Source organism: Nerophis lumbriciformis, linkage group LG14 (assembly GCF_033978685.3).
Source record: "Nerophis lumbriciformis linkage group LG14, RoL_Nlum_v2.1, whole genome shotgun sequence".
Lineage (NCBI taxonomy): Eukaryota > Metazoa > Chordata > Actinopteri > Syngnathiformes > Syngnathidae > Nerophis > Nerophis lumbriciformis.
In genome coordinates, this window is record NC_084561.2 from 8,217,935 (window position 1) to 8,236,915 (window position 18,981).

At 42.6% G+C, this 18,981-nt stretch overlaps 1 protein-coding gene across 1 annotated transcript in view; it reads right to left on the reverse strand.

The window, feature by feature from the left end:
- The window catches only part of agbl4 (AGBL carboxypeptidase 4), a 1,010,561-nt gene that overhangs the window by 93,307 nt on the left and 898,273 nt on the right, over window positions 1-18,981 (reverse strand). The window contains exon 9 of the mRNA XM_061976109.2: window positions 13,980-14,091. Coding sequence (XP_061832093.2) covers window positions 13,980-14,091 — 112 coding nt within the window. The remainder of the gene's footprint in view (window positions 1-13,979; window positions 14,092-18,981) is intronic.

Below are 18,981 nucleotides of genomic sequence, written 5' to 3' on the forward strand. Positions count from 1 at the left end.
AATTGTCAGCTAGCAATCAGTCCACCAGTTGTCAGATAGTTATTAACGTACTAGTTGTTAGCTAGCAATAAGTCCACCAGTCGTCAGCTAGCGATTAAAATGCTGGTTGTTAGCTAGAAATTAGCACACTTGTTGTCGCCTACTAATAAACATGCTAATTTTCAGCTAGCAATCAGTCCACCAGTTGTCAGATAGTTATTAACGTACTAGTTCTCAGCTAGCAATTAGTCCACCAGTTGTCAGCTAGCGATTAAAATGCTGGTTGTTAGCTAGCAATTAGCGCACTTGTTGTCGCCTACTAATTAACATGCTAATTGTCAGCTAGCAATTAGTCCACCAGTTGTCAGATAGTTATTGACGTACTAGTTCTCAGCTAGCAATTAGTTCACCAGTTGTCAGCTAGCAATTAAACGCTGGTTGTTAGCTAGCAATTAGTGCACTAGTTGTTGCTTACTAATAAACATGCTAATTGTCAGCTAGCAATCAGTCCACCAGTTGTCAGATAGTTATTAACGTACTAGTCGTCAGCTAGCAATTAGTCCACCAGTAGTCAGCTCGCGATTAAAATGCTGGTTGTGAGCTAGCAATTAGCACACTAGTTGTCGCCTACTAATTAACATGCTAATTGTCAGCTAGCAATCAGTCCACCAGTTGTCAGATAGTTATTAACGTACTAGTTCTCAGCTAGCAATTAGTCCACCAGTAGTCAGCTAGCAATTAAAATGCTGGTTGTTAGCTAGCAATTAGCGCACTTGTTGTCGCCTACTAATCAACATGCTAATTGTCAGCTAGCAATCAGTCCACCAGTTGTCAGATAGTTATTAACGTACTAGTTGTCAGCTAGCAATTAGTCCACCAGTTGTCACCTAGCAATTAAAACGCTGGTTGTTAGCTAGCAATTAGCGTACTTGTTGTCGCCTACTAATTAACATGCTAATTGTCAGCTAGCAATCAGTCCACCAGTTGTCAGATAGTTATTAACATACTAGTTCTCAGCTAGCAATTAGTCCACCAGTAGTCAGCTCGCGATTAAAATGCTGGTTGTTAGCTAGCAATTAGCGCACTTGTTGTCGCCTACTAATTAACATGCTAATTGTCAGCTAGCAATCAGTCCACCAGTTGTCAGATAGTTATTAACGTACTAGTTGTCAGCTAGCAATTAGTCCACCAGTTGTCACCTAGCAATTAAAACGCTGGTTGTTAGCTAGCAATTAGCGTACTTGTTGTCGCCTACTATTTAACATGCTAATTGTCAGCTAGCAATTAGTCCACCAGTTGTCAGATAATTATTTGTGTACTAGTTCTCAGCTAGCAATTAGTCCACCAGTTGTCAGCTAGCGATTAAAATGCTGGTTGTTAGCTAGCAATTAGCGCACTAGTTGTCGCCTACTAATAAACATGCTAATTGTCGGCTAGCAATCAGTCCACCAGTTGTCAGATAGTTATTAACGTACTAGTTGTCAGCTAGCAATTAGTCCACCAGTAGTCAGAGAATTATTTATGTACTAGTTCTCAGCTAGCAATTAGTCCACCGGTTGTCAGCTAGCGATTAAAATGCTGGTTGTTAGCTAGCAATTAGCACACTTGTTGTCGCCTACTAATAAACATGCTAATTGTCAGCTAGCAATCAGTCCACCAGTTGTCAGATAGTTAACGTACTAGTTCTCAGCTAGCAATAAGTCCACCAGTTGTCAGCTAGCGATTAAAATGCTGGTTGTTAGCTAGCAATTAGCGCACTAGTTGTCGCCTACTAATAAACATGCTAATTGTCAGCTAGCAATCAGTCCACCAGTTGTCAGATAGTTATTAACGTACTAGTTGTCAGCTAGCAATTAGTCCACCAGTAGTCAGAGAATTATTTATGTACTAGTTCTCAGCTAGCAATTAGTCCACCGGTTGTCAGCTAGCGATTAAAATGCTGGTTGTTAGCTAGCAATTAGCACACTTGTTGTCGCCTACTAATAAACATGCTAATTGTCAGCTAGCAATCAGTCCACCAGTTGTCAGATAGTTATTAACGTACTAGTTCTCAGCTAGCAATAAGTCCACCAGTTGTCAGCTAGCGATTAAAATGCTGGTTGTTAGCTAGCAATTAGCGCACTTGTTGTCGCCTACTATTTAACATGCTAATTGTCAGCTAGCAATCAGTCCACCAGTTGTCAGATAATTATTTGTGTACTAGTTCTCAGCTAGCATTTAGTCCACCAGTCGTCACCTAGCAATTAAAACGCTGGTTGTTAGCTAGCAATTAGCGTACTTGTTGTCGCCTACTAATTAACATGCTAATTGTCAGCTAGCAATCAGTCCACCAGTTGTCAGATAGTTATTAACGTACTAGTTGTCAGCTAGCAATTAGTCCACCAGTCGTCACCTAGCAATTAAAACGCTGGTTGTTAGCTAGCAATTAGCGTACTTGTTGTCGCCTACTAATAAACATGCTATTTGTCAGCTAGCAATCAGTCCACCAGTTGTCAGATAGTTAACATACTAGTTGTCAGCTAGCAATTAGTCCACCGGTTGTCAGATAGTTATTAACGTACTAGTTCTCAGCTAGCAATTAGTCCACAAGTTGTCAGCTAGCAATTAAAATGCTGGTTGTTAGCTAGAAATTAGCGCACTAGTTGTTGGGTGGCCATTTTGAAGAAACTAGAATATAAAACATCCGCTGACAGAGAGGGGTCAGCGGATGCAACATGACTGTGGACCAGTGCACAAAGCAAGGTCCATAAAGACATGGATGACAGAGTCTGGTGTGGATGAACTTGACTGGCCTGCACAGAGTCCTGACCTGAACCCGATAGAACACCTTTGGGATGAATTAGAAGCCAGGCCTTCTCCACCAACATCAGTGTGTGACCTCACCAATGCGCTTTTGGAAGAATGGTAGAAAATCCCCATAAACACCCTCCGCAACCTTGTGGACAGCAAGACAGCAAGGACAGCCTCAAGTTGCTGGCACGGTCACTCTACCAACAGAGCCATACTGCCCCCCCAAAAAAGTGTGCAGAAGTTTTGTAATGAAATAGAAAATAAAAATGAACCAGGGTGAACGAGGCGGTGTGTGAATGACAGCAAGGAGTGGATCCCGCCGCCATGACACAGTTTATCGATCAGAGTGTCAATGCTGGGGGGGGGGAAGGTTAATCTGCCCGATCCCAGCCCCGTGCCCCACCCCATCTTCAGCCCGCCCTGCCCGCCGCCTCCCTTATCAGGATTAGACAAGTGCACCGAAGGCGAGAGTATTCCCAGGACACTCGCTGACCTTCAGTAATCCCGGCAACCTGCGACTCTGCTTATAATTAACATCAGAAACCGAGAAGAAGGAGAAAAAAAAAAAAACGCCCTCCGGCTCGCCCTCGCCATTCCTTTCAGCGGCGCCGCTAATAGGTACACTGCAAAAAGCATACTTGCCAACCTTGAAACCTCCGATTTCGGGAGGTGGGGGGTGGGGGGTGGGGGCGTGGTCGGGCGAGGGGGCGTGGTTAAGATATATATATAAGAAATACTTGACTTTCACTGAATTCTAGCTATATATATATATATATATATATATATATATATATATATATATATATATATATATATATATATATAAATAAATAAAATAAATACTTGAATTTCAGTGTTCATTTATTTACACATATACACACAACACTCCTCTACTCATTGTTGAGTTAAGGGTTGAATTGTCCATCCTTGTTCTATTCTCTGTCACTATTTCAGAACACACACATTATAATGTGTGTGTTAATGTATATTTGTATATATACAAATATACATTATAAAATCAATAAGAAAACGGGAGCTCTAATTTGGGAGTCTGAATTAGGATCAGAAGTTCCTATATAACCATTGCGCACTCACGTCGCCTTTTTGTATTGATTACTGCAGCTGTGCACTGGATTCATTCACAAATACAAACTACAACTCACAAACACTTAAGAGTTAGGCTCCACCATCAGAATGTGTACTTAAACTTATAAAGGTCACATGGATATTATTCAGTTAGTTGATTCACCAAAACTAACCTGTTATACAGGAGGAAAAAGCACACAGGACGTTTCAATTGTTCACAGACTGGTCACTCTCATCAGAATGACAAGACACTTCCGGTCTGCAGGTGATAGCATTCAATTGGGAAGAAACGCCCTACTGCCCCCTACTGACCAATGTGAATACTGATAAATGTGTAATGACAGCTCCAAAAACGAATTCAAGCCACAAAATAAAATAAATAAATCAACACAAAAATGTGACACATTATGGGTGGGTCACATATGCATGTACAACAGGCTGTCAACACGTCACTCAGGTCCGCATGGAGCTGGAGGGGGCGTGGCCTCCAGCTCCGCCTGAATTTCGGGAGATTTTCGGGAGAAAATTTGTCCCGGGAGTTTTTCGGGAGAGGCGCTGAATTTCGGGAGTCTCCCGGAAAATCCGGGAGGGTTGGCAAGTATGGGTTACCATACCTAAATAGACACAAAATACTGCATTACACAAGACTACTAGAATGTACTCGAATGATTGAAAAAAATAAATGTTTTTTGGTAAACACAGTTTATGTATAATAATTTACGTAAAACCGCGAGTAATGAATAAAGTTTTCATCAATTATTATATTCTGTAGACATACCCTCATCCGCTCTCTTTTCCTGAAAGCTGAACTGTCCAGTTTTGGAGTTGATGTCAGCAGGCCAGGGAAGCTAGGGTCGATATTCTTCTCTTGATCATCTTTGGTGGCATAAGGGACGGTGTGAGCCAAGACATCCAGGGGGTTTAGCTCGCTCGTCTGCGGGAACAAACTGCCGCCATTGCTTGCCGTGCTACCGAGGTCCTTTGTCCCTGAATTGCTCACACACTCCGGCAGATTCAATGGGGGTCTGGCGGCAGATTTCTTTGACTTTATCGTTGGAAATGCATCTGCTTTGAGTGTCGCAGGATATCCACACATTCTTGCCATCTCTGTCGTAGCATAGCTTTTGTCGGTAAAGTGTGCGGAACAAATGACTGACCATTTCGTCGGCTTTCCCCACACCCTCGTATTTTGAACAAATTTCGTCCAATTTCTTGCCACTTTCGCGTCTTTGGGCCACTGGTGCAACTTGAATCCGTTCCTGTTCGTGTTGTTACACCCTCCGACAACACACCGACGAAAGTGGCGGATTGCTTCCCGATGTGACGTCACAACGCTCCGAGAGCAAATAATAGAAAGGCGTTTAATTCGCCAAAATTCACCCATTTAGAGTTCGGAAATCGGTTAAAAAAATATGGTCTTTTTTCTGCAACATCAAGGTATATATTGACACTTACATAGGTCTGGTGATAATGTTCCCCTTTAAATGAAGTAAATGCTAGTGCCATTATCTTGACATAATGATATGCGCTCGGCATTACATTTCTTGAAACCAGCAAACTTATACTAAAACTAGTTTATTATTCTTAATGGAAAGGCAACAAGGCAACCGCTTGTTACTCTCGGGGTCTTCTAGCCACTCAGGCAAATCATATTGTCTAAAAATGCATTTTTCCATCGATAACATGACATCATCGCACCAAGTGCGTACTCTTTCAGTCAATTAGTGCGCGAAGAGTGTATATATATATATATATATATATATATATATATATATATATATATATATATATATATATATATATATATGCTCATAAGTTTACATACCCTGGGAGAATTGATGATTTCTTGGTCATTCTTCAGAGAATATGAATGATAACACAAAAACCTTTCTTCCACTCATGCTTAATGGTTGTGTGAAGCTATTAATTGGCAAACAACTGTGTTTACTCTTTTTAAATCAAAATGACAAAAGAAAGTACCCAAATGACCCTGATCAAAAGTTTACATACCCCAGTGACTTTGATCTGATAACATGCACAAAAGTTGACACAAACAGGTTTGAATGGCTAATCAAGGTTCCAATCCTCACCTGTGACCTGTTTGTTAGTAATTAATGTGTGTGTATAAAAGGTCAGTGAGTTTATGGGCTTAAGACAGACCATTGCATCTTTCATCCAGTGCTGCACAGATGTTTCTGGATTCTGAGTCATGGGGAAGGCAAAATATTTGTCAAAGGATCTGCGAGAAAAGGTAATTGAACTGCATAAAACAGGAAAGGGGTATAATAAGATATTCAAGGAATTGAGAATGCCAATCAGCAGTGTTCAAACGCTGATTAAGAAGTGGAAAATGCCAGGAAAATTTTTCGAGATGCAAAGAAAAATCCACAAATAACTTCAGCTGAAATACAGGACTCTCTGAAAAATTGTGGTGTGGCTGTTTCAAGATGCACAATAAGGAGGCACTTGAAGAAAAATGGGCTGCATGGTCGAGTCGCCAGAAGAAATCCATTTCTGCGCAAATGTCACAAAGTATCCCGCTTACATTACCCCAAACAGCACAGAGACAAGCCTTAAAACTTCTGGGACAAAGTAATTTGGAGTGATGAGACTAAAATTAAACTTTTTGGCGACTCGACCATGCAGCCCATTAAATCATAAATTCTCCCAGGTTATGTAAACTTATGAGCACGACTGTGTATATATATATATATATATATATATATATATATATATATATATATATATATATATATATATATATATATATATATATGAGAATCAGCACCTCCAAGTCCGAGTCCATGGTTCTCGCCCGGAAAAGGGTGGAGTGCCATCTCCGGGTTGGGGAGGAGATCTTGCCCCAAGTGGAGGAGTTCAAGTACCTCGGATTCTTGTTCACGAGTGAGGGAAGAGTGGATCGTGAGATCGACAGGCGGATCGGTGCGGCGTCTTCAGTAATGCGGACGCTGTATCGATCCGTTGTGGTGAAGAAGGAGCTGAGCCGGAAGGCAAAGCTCTCAATTTACCGGTCGATCTACGTTCCCATCCTCACCTATGGTCATGAGCTTTGGGTTATGACCGAAAGGACAAGATCACGGGTACAGGCGGCCGAAATAAGTTTCCTCCGCCGGGTGGCGGGGCTCTCCCTTAGAGATAGGGTGAGAAGCTCTGCCATCCGGGGGGAGCTCAAAGTAAAGCCGCTGCTCCTCTACATCGAGAGGAGCCAGATGAGGTGGTTCGGGCATCTGGTCAGGATGCCACCCGAACGCCTCCCTCGGGAGGTGTTTAGGGCACGTCCGACCGGTAGGAGGCCGCAGGGAAGACCCAGGACAAGTTGGGAAGACTATGTCTCAAGGCTGGCCTGGGAACGCCTCGGGGTCCCACAGGAAGAGCTGGACGAAGTGACTGGGGAGAGGGAAGTCTGGGCTTCCCTGCTTAGGCTGCTGCCCCCGCGACCCGACCTCGGATAAGCGGAAGAAGATGGATGGATGGATGGATATATACACACACACATATGTTTACAGCCCGGCCCCCAGCTAGAAATTTTTTTTATTGTAATTTTGAAGAATTTATCTGAATGTGCATGAACTATTTCTGTTCTAAATAGTTAGAAATGTCACATGTTAAATGTTTAAATATTAACTGTCAGTTTACTGTACTGTGCCAACTGTACTACTATATGAGTACCTATTTTCTATTGTTTCATTGAAAATAAAACAGCAAAGTCCATCCGTTTTAATTATGAGACACAATTGCATACTTGCCAACCTTGAGACCTCCGATTTCGGGAGGGGGTGGGGGTGGGCGTGGTTGGGGGCGTGGCTAAAAGGGGAGGAGTATATTTACAGCTAGAATTCACCAAGTCAAGTATTTCATATATATATATATATATAAAATAAATACTTGAATTTCAGTGTTCATTTATTTACACATATACACACACATAACACTCATCTACTCATTGTTGAGTTAAGGGTTGAATTGTCCATCCTTGTTCTATTCTCTGTCACTATTTTTCTAACCATGCTGAACACCCTCTCTGATGACTGATGTGTGGCACGCACAAAGGTGCTTTCATCAAATGCACTAGATGGCAGTATTGTCCTGTTTAAGAGTGTCACAACATTGCTGTTTACGGCAGACGAACTGCTTTACGGTATACAAAAAAGTGACTGCTGTTGTTGTGTGTTGTTGCCACGCTGGGAGGACGTTAATGAAACTGCCTAACAATAAACCCACATAAGAAACCAAGAACTCGCCCTCCATCATTCTATAGTTATAACGTGATTGGGCAGGTACGCTTTTTTATATTTATAAAATTTGTCCCGGGAGGTTTTCGGGAGAGGCGCTGAATTTCGGGAGTCCCCCGGAAAATCCGGTAGGGTTGGCAAGTATGCACAATTGTGTCAAAGTCATTATTTTTTTTCATGCTTGAAATAAGAAATGATTACTTTAAAAAAGTAGTTTTATACTTGTGAGTGTTGATGACACAGCTTTGCAACACTTGATATTCTAGTTTCAAGCATGTTTTACTCAATATAGGTCATCAAATCTCAGCAACAAGCTGTAATATCTTACTGAGATCATTTAGGACCAAAACACTTAAAACAAGTAAAACACTCTAACATAAAATCTGCTTAGTGAGAAGAATTATCTTATCAGACAGAAAATAAACAAATATCACCCTTATTTGACATATACTTAGATTTCAGTTTTTGCAGTGTAGCGAGCGAAAGCGCGGCAACTGGCTGGAGAGCAGGACGCCGTGAATGGTCAGGAGGGCCCGCTGACATTCCGGAGGCGCTGACTCGCCAGTCGTGCTCCCCCGCAGCGCAGGAGCGCAAACGAGATTTGAGGAAAAGCTGCTGAAGCAAGCAGGGGAGACGACCATCAGACTAAGCCGCGTGCGCCGTAAACACCACGCAGGCCTCCTGCACCTCCTCCAAGGTCTACTTCTTTTCCAATTGTGGTGAATTGCATCCTTTGATCAGCCTAAACATTGTGTTTACTTCTTACGCCAGCGCGTCACCTTGTAGGAGACCGGGGTGCGGGGGAAAAATGCATACCACTTATGAAGAGGCTCTTGTCTTGCAACAGGGTTTCAAAGACTGCAACCCTTTGGAGTCCGGAGTAGTTTTTACTGTACTTTTAGAATGCATTTGTGTCGGGCTTTATCTTGATTCCCGGGCGCCGCCACCGCTGCTGCTCACTGCTCCCCTCATCTCCCAGGGGATGAACAAGGGTGATGGGTCAAATGCAGAGGACATATTTCACCACACCTAGTGTGTGTGTGACGATTAGAGATGTCCGATAATGGCTTTTTTACCGATATTGTCCAACTCTTAATTACCGATTCTGATATCAAGCGATACCGATATATACAGTGGTGGAATTAACACATTATTATGCCTAATTTTGTTGTGATGCCCCGCTGGATGCATTAAACAATGTAACAAGGTTTTCCAAAATAAATCAACTCAAGTTATGGAAAAAAAAATGCCAACATGGCACTGCCATAATTTATTATTGAAGTCACAAAGTGCATTATTTTTTATGACATGCCTCAAAACAGCAGCAGGTTGGGGAGGGCGGGGTTGAGGTGGGTGTGGGGGAGGGGGAGGGGGTATATATTGTAGCGTCCTGGAAGAGTTAGTGCTGCAAGGGGTTCTGGGTATTTGTTCTGGGTGTTTGTCATTCTTGTTTGGTGTGGGTTCACAGTGTGGCGCATATTTGTAACAGTGTTAAAGTTGTTTATACGGCCACCCTCAGTGTGACCTGTGGGACTTTTTGAAACCGATAATTTCCGATATTACATTTTAAAGCATTTATCGGCCGGTAATTAAGAGTTGGACAATATCGGAATATCGGATATCGGCAAAAAGCCATTATCGGACATCTCTAGTTCTTGTTTAGTGTGGGTTCACAGTGTGGCGCATATTTGTAACAGTGTTAAAGTTGTTTATACGGCCACCCTCAGTGTGACCTGTATGGCTGTTGACCAAGTATGCGTTGCATTCACTAGTGTGTGTGAAAAGCCGTAGATATTATGTGACTGGGCCGGCACGCAAAGGCAGTGCCTTTAAGGCACGCCCCCAATATTGTTGTCTGGGTGGAAATCAGGAGAAATTCGGGAGAATGGTTGCCCCGGGAGATTTTCGGGAGGGGCACTGAAATTCGGGAGTCTCCGGGAAAATCGAGAGGGTTGGCAAGTATGACTGGGAGACGCAACTGCTCTGTACTTCTCCCTACGTCCATGTAGCACTCCGTACAGTGGCGTTTTAAAAAGTCCGATATTACATTTTAAAGAATTTATCGGCCGGTAATTAAGAGTTGGACAATATCGGAATATCGGATATCGGCAAAAAGCCATTATCGGACATCTCTAGTTCTTGTTTGGTGTGGGTTCACAGTGTGGCGCATATTTGTAACAGTGTTAAAGTTGTTTATACGCCCACCCTCAGTGTGACCTGTATGGCTGTTGACCAAGTATGCTTTGCATTCACTTTGTGTGAAAAGCCGTAGATATTATGTGATTGGGGCGGCACGCAAAGGCAGTGCCTTTAAGGTTTATTGGCGTTCTGTACTTCTCCCTACGTCCGTGTGTCATGTCTGTGTGATCATGTTTTTGTTTTGGTCATGTTCGGGTTTTGTTTTTGGACTTTTTGTGCACTTTTGTTTTGTCACCATAGCAGCCATTAGTTTTCACCTGTCACGTCACGCACCTGTTTCACGTTTTGAGTCACGCACCTGTTTTCGTTAATCATGTCTGCAGTATTTAAGTTCATTGTTTTCAGTTTGTCTTTCTGGTGACATCCCACAATTATGCTCTACACACTCTTCATCCTCTTAGATCCTGCTTCATGTCCCATGCCAAAGTAAGTTTTTGTTCCATGTTTATAGTCTTTTTGGTTTCATAGTTTGTTCTCCGCCATTGTGCGCGCCTTTTGTTTACTTCCTTGTTTTGTAGTTATAGTGTTTAAATAAAAATGTACTTACATTCCCGTCTCGCCCGAGCCAACTTTCCGTTGCATCCCGGAAAAGCAAACACCCAGGACCAAGTCTTGACACCGTGTACACAGCGATGTTTTAAAAAGTCATACATATTACTTTTTGAAACAGACACCGATCATTTCCGATATTAAATTTTAAAGCATTTATCGGCCGATAATATCAGCAGTCCGATATTATCGGAGATCTCTACTTTTAACTTATCTTGCCAAGGTTGGTTTCCGTTTCTTTTGCACAGCATACTACAGTTAAAAAAAAAAGAGTCTACAACTCATGTACAAATCGAGCAAAAACAAAAATAATATAGTTAGCATATTTTCCGGACTATAGAGCGCTCCGGTATATAAGCCGCACCCACTAAATGCTAGAATAAATGTTTTTCCATAGATAAACCGCACCTGAGTATAAGCCGCAGATACACTATATTGCTAAAGGTATTTGGCCACCCATCCAAATGATGAGAATCAGGTGTCCACAGGTGTATAAAATCAAGCACTTAGGCATGGAGACGGTTTCTACAAACATTTGTGAAAAAACGGGCCGCTCTCAGTGATTTCCAGCATGGAACTTGTCATAGGATGCCCACCTTTGCAACAAATCCAGTCGTGAAATGTCCTCGCTCCTAAATATTCAAAAGGTCAACTGTCGGCTTTATTATAAGAACATGGAAGAGTTTGGGAACAACAGCAACTCAGCCACCAAATGGTAGGCCACGTAAAGTGACAGAGAGAAGGGTCAGCGGATGCCTCATGACTGTGCACCAGTGCACAAAGCAACATGGATGACAGAGTCTGGTGTGGACGAACTTGACTGGCCTGCACAGAGTCCTGACCTGAACACCGATAGGACACGTTGCTACCCGTATGGATTCTCAATTCATTGATTCACTGATTGTTATCACTCCGGTACTCTTGTCTTGTTCTGTGTATTGTACATTATTTTGTATATTGTACAGGATTGCTTATTAATTTTATTGGATAGTAGTCTATTTATTTCAATTCTTAGTTTTATCTTTATTACTTCTTGTGTAATTTATTTTTATCCCATATTTGTTCCCATTACCGCACCTTAAGTTGGAGTCCTTAATCTCGTTATATGCATATGTAATGACAATAAAGTCCATTCTATTCTATTCATCACCCCAAGCAACGGACGTGACAAGGTTGGTAGAAGGTGGGGATTGAACCAGGAACCCTCAGGTTGCTGGCACGGCCACTCTCCCAACCTGCACCACGCCGTCCTTGTCCCCGTCCCCAGTTCCAGTGAAAGGAACTTTGAATGCTCCAGTACTTGACTGGCCTGCACAGAGTCCTGACTTGAACACCCGATAGAACACCTTTGGGATTAATTAGAACGGAGGCCTTCTCGACCAACGTGTGTGACCTCACTAATGCGCTTTGGGAAGAATGGTGGCAAATTCCTATAAACACACTCCACAACCTTGTGGACAGCCTTCCCAGAAGGGTTGAAGCTGTAATAGCTGCAAAAGGTGGACTTGACATCATATTGAACCCTATGGGTTAAGAATGGGATGGCAATTCAAGTTCATATGTGAGTCAAGGCAGGTGGCCAAATACTTTTGGCAATATAGTGTATGTACGTTTTGAAATGAGTTATTTGCACAGAAAGATTTTCTAAATGTCTAAATACCTTAATTGTTTCCAAACGGTGCCTTTAACAGGGCAGTAAAACGGCAGATCGAGCAAAACAGAAGTCACCGTCACGGAGCAGGCTCTCCTATCAGCTAAACAGACTCAATAACTCCACGGTGACGTTTTGGCGAATTTACGAAACCAAAACAAGCAAAGGGAGGCTATTTTGAAGAAACTAGAATATAAAACGTTTTCAGTTATTTCACCTTTTTTTTGTTAAGTACATAACTTCACATGTGTTCAGTCATAGTTTTGATGCCTTCAGTGACAATCTACAATGTAAATAGTCATGGAAATAAAGAAAACGCATTGAATGAGAAGGTGTGGCCAAACTTCGTCAAACCTCAATGGAGATGTTTGGATGTTTTTTTTAAGGGTTTTATGCAGAATATAGCAGCTCTCGTAGGCTCCATTGAAAGCGGAATTTTGATCGCATTTATTTGATATTAAGAATGCATAAAAAAAAATGTCTTTCATAATGATTGTGAACAATAGGCAAAATTATTGTAAGATTACTTACATACATTTGATTTCTAGTTTTTATTTTTCATAAATTTGCAAAAATCTCTATACAAAAACGTTTTGGGGTATTGTGTGTAGAATTTTGAGGACAACAATCCACTTATTCCATTATGGAATAAGGCTGAGGCATAACAAAATGTGGAAAAGTGAAGTGCTATACATTGTCCAGAGCAACATGTCTTCCTGTTAGAATAATTATGTATAAATGATCACACAACTCTTATGCTTAAAGGCCGTTGCTATAGTTATTATCAATTGTGCTGAAGTTGTACTTTTCTATCTGTGCAAAGGGACAACTTGCAATCAAAGATTGCGAGTCGTCTCGTATCAGTGTTTGTGTCCAGACCCGGCCTGCTGACTGCCGAGGGCGAACATCGAGTGCCTTGACGCAGACAAAGCAGAGACAGGGCGATATCACGAGTGTCAGCACATTTCCATTTAATGAATAATCATATATTGTGTCTAACTGGGGCTGCTGAAATTACCCCCCCTTCCTTCAGAAGCAGCCTCAGCGACGTAACCAGGGACCTCCCGAATAAATAGAGGAGCACGTGGGCTGTGCCTTGGAGTAACTAAGTGTACAGCCCAATACGTCTCTCCTCATTGAGCCAAATTGAACTCTGTCTCTGCATGATTCCTTGCTTCTTGTCTGTTTAATAGATGTCATCAGTGTTTGAACCTGACACTTGCGAGTCACATACACTTGTAAAACTTTTAGTTTCCATGGAACATTTTTTTTTTTTTACTGGCTAATATGCAACAAAGAGCATACAAATACTTCAACACAGTTTTTGGAACAAGTGCTGCAAGGAGACGGCATTTCTGACGACTTCACCGAACGGTAATGAGTGTCAATACTGTGCCTTTTTGTGTTGTATTTGTCAAGGCCCCCATGAGGAGTGTGTGTGTGTGTGTGTGTGTGTGTGTTTGCACACTCACAGGGTCTTGGCTCATCTGTATGATCAGCTGCTTGACAGCGTGCAGCGTGGGGTGGGCCCACGGAGAGGGGTCCTGCCAGTGGCGATTGAGGTCGAAGCCCATCAGTGAACATCTGAGCAGAAACACACACACAACAGCATGGGTTTCCCATCTAATTAGTCGAAACGGGTGTGCTATTTTTCAACGATTTCACACACAGAAAAGTGGCTTGTCTAAAATCGAGACATGATCAATTAGACAGTTGTGACCTGCTTTTAATAAGCACAAGTGCGTGTGTTAGCTTTAATGCTAATGAGTTGTGTTTGTCTCCGACAGAGTGTGTCAGCTGTTTAGAGCGTTGTGGACTCACCCTCGACATGAAGAAAAAAGGCGAATTGCACAAGACGCAGCCCCCAAGCCAAAGACGATCGACCAAGCATTCGAAAAAGAAAAGAGACGCCAAACAGAACTGAAATCCTACGCCACTAACGGCCGCAAAAAAGTCAGAGGAGGAAGAGAAGAAATATACACCGCTACTTATACAATGCTGCGGCTAATTAATGTATTTTTCACAGTGCTGTAAAGGGTTCTGGGTATTTGTTCTGTTGTGTTTATGTTGTGTTACGGTGCGGATGTTCTCCCGAAATGTGTTTGTCATTCTTGTTTGGTGTGGATTCACAGTGGGGCGTATATTTCTAACAGTGTTAAAGTTGTTCATACAGCCACCGCTGTTGATCAAGTATGAATTGTATTCACGTGTGTGTGCGTACAGAAGCCGCACATATCTTGTGACTGGGCCGGCACGTTGTTAGAATGGATGAAAAGCGGACGTGACGACAGCTCATAGAGGACGTTAAAGGCAGTGCCTTTAAGGCACGACCCCAGGACCGTGGTCCGGGTGGACTACGAGATATAATGACTGATGAACACCTTCGTTCGATAATGAAGGTTGCCTCAGCTCAAAGCCTGAGCCCCGACATTAATGAACTAGCATCCAAGAAAAGATGGCAGGTATCTGGCTTGAGCACATCAGATTAGATCAGTGTGTTGCAAACTGAGCAGTTTAAAGTCCTGAATGGTTGGTTTATTCATTGTTATTTTATTTTAATATTCATTATTTTACCGGTATTTTCAAATTTATTAGCCTGTGGAAAAAGTTAATGTTGATATTTACCTCAGAAGACTGCAAATAGAAAAGAGGCATTCAATTTTTATTTAAATTGTATTTGATATGCCATTAATTTTTTAATTATTAGTATTATTATTATTATTTGAAACTCGATTTTGCATGTCACTTTAAAGTTATATAAGCTTTGCTTGTTCAATATTCAATGCAAAACTTGTTTGGGTCCCTATTAAAAGGTTAATTTGTTCAACCTTGGCCCGGGGCTTTGTTCAGTTTTAAATTTTGGCCCACTCTGTATTTGAGTTTGACACCCCTGGTTTAGAGCGTTAGGGACTCACCCTCGTCATGAAGAAAAAAGGAGAAAATGCACAAGACGCAGCCCCCAAGCCAAAGACGATCGATCAAGCATTTGAAAAAGAAAAGAGCCGCCACACAGAACTGAAATCTTACGCCAGTAACGGGCGCTAAAAAGTCAGATCAATCAATCAATCAATCAATCTTTATTTATATAGCCCTAAATCACAAGTGTCTCAAAGGGCTGCACAAGCCACAACGACATCCTCGGTACAAAGCCCACAGATGAGGAAGAAATATAAACCGCTATTTATACAATGCTGTGGCTAATCAGTGGATTTTTCACAGGCTTCACATGCCGCCAAGAAATTGATCAGACCGATTAAATTGACGTACGCGTCACGGTGGACTAATGAAATTGTTCACATTAAATCAAACACACTCACACAATCATTCAGTCAGCTGTTTAGAGCGTTATGGACTCACTCTCGTCATGAAGAAAAAAGGAGATAATGCACAAGACGCAGCCCCCAAGCCAAAGACGATCGACCAAGCCTTCGAAAAAGAAAAGAGTTGTCAAACAGAACTGAAATCCTACGCCACTAACGGGCGCTAAAAATTCAGAGGAGGAAAACAAGAAGAAATATAAACCGCAACTTTATACAATGCTGCGGCTAATTAATGGACTTTTCACGAGCTTCACATGCCGCCAACAAATGTATCAGACCAATGAAATTGACCAACGGGTCACGGTGGACTAATGGGATTGTTCACATTAAATTAAACACACTCACACAATCATTCAGTCAGCTGTTTAGAGCGTTATGGACTCACCCTCGTCATGAAGAAAAAAGGACAAAATGCACACGACGCAGCCCCCAAGCCAAAGACGATCGGTCAAGCCTTCGAAAAAGAAAAGAGCCGCCACACAGAACTGACATCTTACGCCACTAACGGGCGCTAAAAAGTTAGATGAGGAACAGGGGAAGAAATATAAACCGCTACTTATACTATGCTGTGGCTAATCAGTGGATTTTTCACAAGCTTCACATGCCGCCAAGAAATTGATCAGACCAATGAAATTGACATACGGGTCACGGTGGACTAATTGAATTGTTCACATTAAATTAAACACACTCACACAATCATTCAGTCAGCTGTTTAGAGCGTTATGGACTCACTCTTGTCATGAAGAAAAAAGGAGATAATGCACAAGACGCAGCCCCCAAGCCAAAGACGATCGGCCAAGCCTTTGAAAAAGAAAAGAGCCGCCACACAGAACTGAAATCTTACACCACTAACGGGCGCTAAAAAATCAGATGAGGAAGAAATATAAACCGCTATTTATACAATGCTGTGGCTAATCAGTGGATTTTTCACAAGCTTCACATGCCGCCAAGAAATTGATCAGACCAATGAAATTGACATACGCGTCACGGTGGACTAATTGAATTGTTCACATTAAATCAAACACACTCACACAATCATTCAGTCAGCTGTTTAGAGCGTTATGGACTCACTCTCGTCATGAAGAAAAAAGGAGATAATGCACAAGACGCAGCCCCCAAGCCAAAGACGATCGGCCAAGCCTTTGAAAAAGAAAAGAGCCGCCACACAGAACTGAAATCTTACGCCAGTAACGGGCGCTAAAAAGTCAGATGAGGAAGAAATATAAACCGCTATTTATACAATGCTGTGGCTAATCAGTGGATTTTTCACAAGCTTCACATGCCGCCAACAAATTGATCAGACCAATGAAATTGACCAACGGGTCACGGTGGACTAATGGAATTGTTCACATTAAATTAAACACACTCACACAGTCATTCAGTCAGCTGTTTAGAGCGTTATGGACTCACCCTCGTCATGAAGAAAAAAGGACAAAATGCACACGACGCAGCCCCTAAGCCAAAGACGATCGGCCAAGCCTTCGAAAAAGAAAAGACCCGCCACACAGAACTGATATCTTACGCCACTATCGGGCGCTAAAAAGTCAGATGAGGAACAGGGGAAGAAATATAAACCACTACTTATACTATGCTGTGGCTAATCAGTGGATTTTTCACAAGCTTCACATGCCGCCAAGAAATTGATCAGACCGATTAAATTGACACACGCGTCACGGTGGACTAACGAAATTGTTCACACTAAATCAAACACACTCAAACAATCATTCAGTCAGCTGTTTAGAGCGTTATGGACTCACTCTCGTCATGAAGAAAAAAGGAGAAAATGCACAAGACGCAGCCCCCAAGCCAAAGACGATCGGCCAAGCCTTTGAAAAAGAAAAGAGCCGCCACACAGAACTGAAATCTTACGCCAATAACGGGCGCTAAAAAGTCAGATGAGGAAGAAATATAAACCGTTATTTATACAATGTTGTGGCTAATCGGTGGATTTTTCATGAGCTTCACATGCCGCCAACAAATTTATCAGACCAATGAAATTGACAAACGGGTCATGGTGGACTAATGGAATTGGGTGCTCAGGGAGCAGGTCTATCACCGAAAAAAATCAACAACACCCGAAATTAGCAAAAACTTGAAAATCAGTATGAATACAATCCTTCTGTAAACAGGCACTATCCTGCTTGGGTTGACTATTGCAACGCCGATGATGGGATGTATTTATCGGTGCTCTCTGTTGCTTTCTTGTTGTCATCTTGTATCTTCTCTGTATCTTTGACATTTAGGGAAGCTGTTAGCCACACGGGAGTTAGCGATACCGCACAGCCAAATGAGCCGAGCAGCCATCCGTGGACAAAATACTCATTCCAGGTTAACTGCCATCGATTCTCTGCACGCCGTGCATCCATCGCGGTCCACTCGGCAATCTGCGGAGGATGCCGTTCCACTGGTCGGCCGGGGCGCGTTAGCGAGGGGGGGGCCCCGCGTGTGTGATCGGTGAGGTGTGGACTATCACTCGTCACCTTTTGTCAATATGCTTATCACCGCTCTCTTTGGAAGCGAGCTGGTGGGAAAAAGAAAAACCCTGCGGCCGTCAGCGATCACAGTCGACGACGGATCACCACTGCAAATGTTTACGGAAGCGGTGCGGCGCTGGTGCCGCCAGGTGTCGCTCGCGAGCACGCCGGGACGAGACCGCTGATGCTTATCACAGCGTGCATTAGTATTCCTGCGGCTGAGCACATTAAGTAAAAGGCAATTATGAAGAGGGTGAAGAGGAGCGAATAGACGGGAGAAGGATGCCCGCCGAGCTGCAGCGGCGGTGTTAAAAAGACGATGGACTGGCAAAGAGAATACTAGAATAGCCCCGCGGCCGCATGGTATTTGAACAAATGCACTGCTGTGAGCTCGAAGAATTCATTAAGCATCCTAAAGGTGGAGTTAAGAGGATATTACATCAAGTAGCAGAAATAAAAGCAGATGTGTTTAATTTGCAGATGCATCGAAATGAGGAATTATGCCGTGCTTTGTGTACTCATGGTGACCGTGGTGATGTCTCGGTGGGTACACCAGGACCTCGCCCGCATGCAGGTTATGTTACTACCACCACGTTTTAGTGCAAGTTGGAACTAACTAGAACAGTGGTTCTTAACCTTGTTGGAGGTACCGAACCCCACCAGTTTCATATGTGCATCCA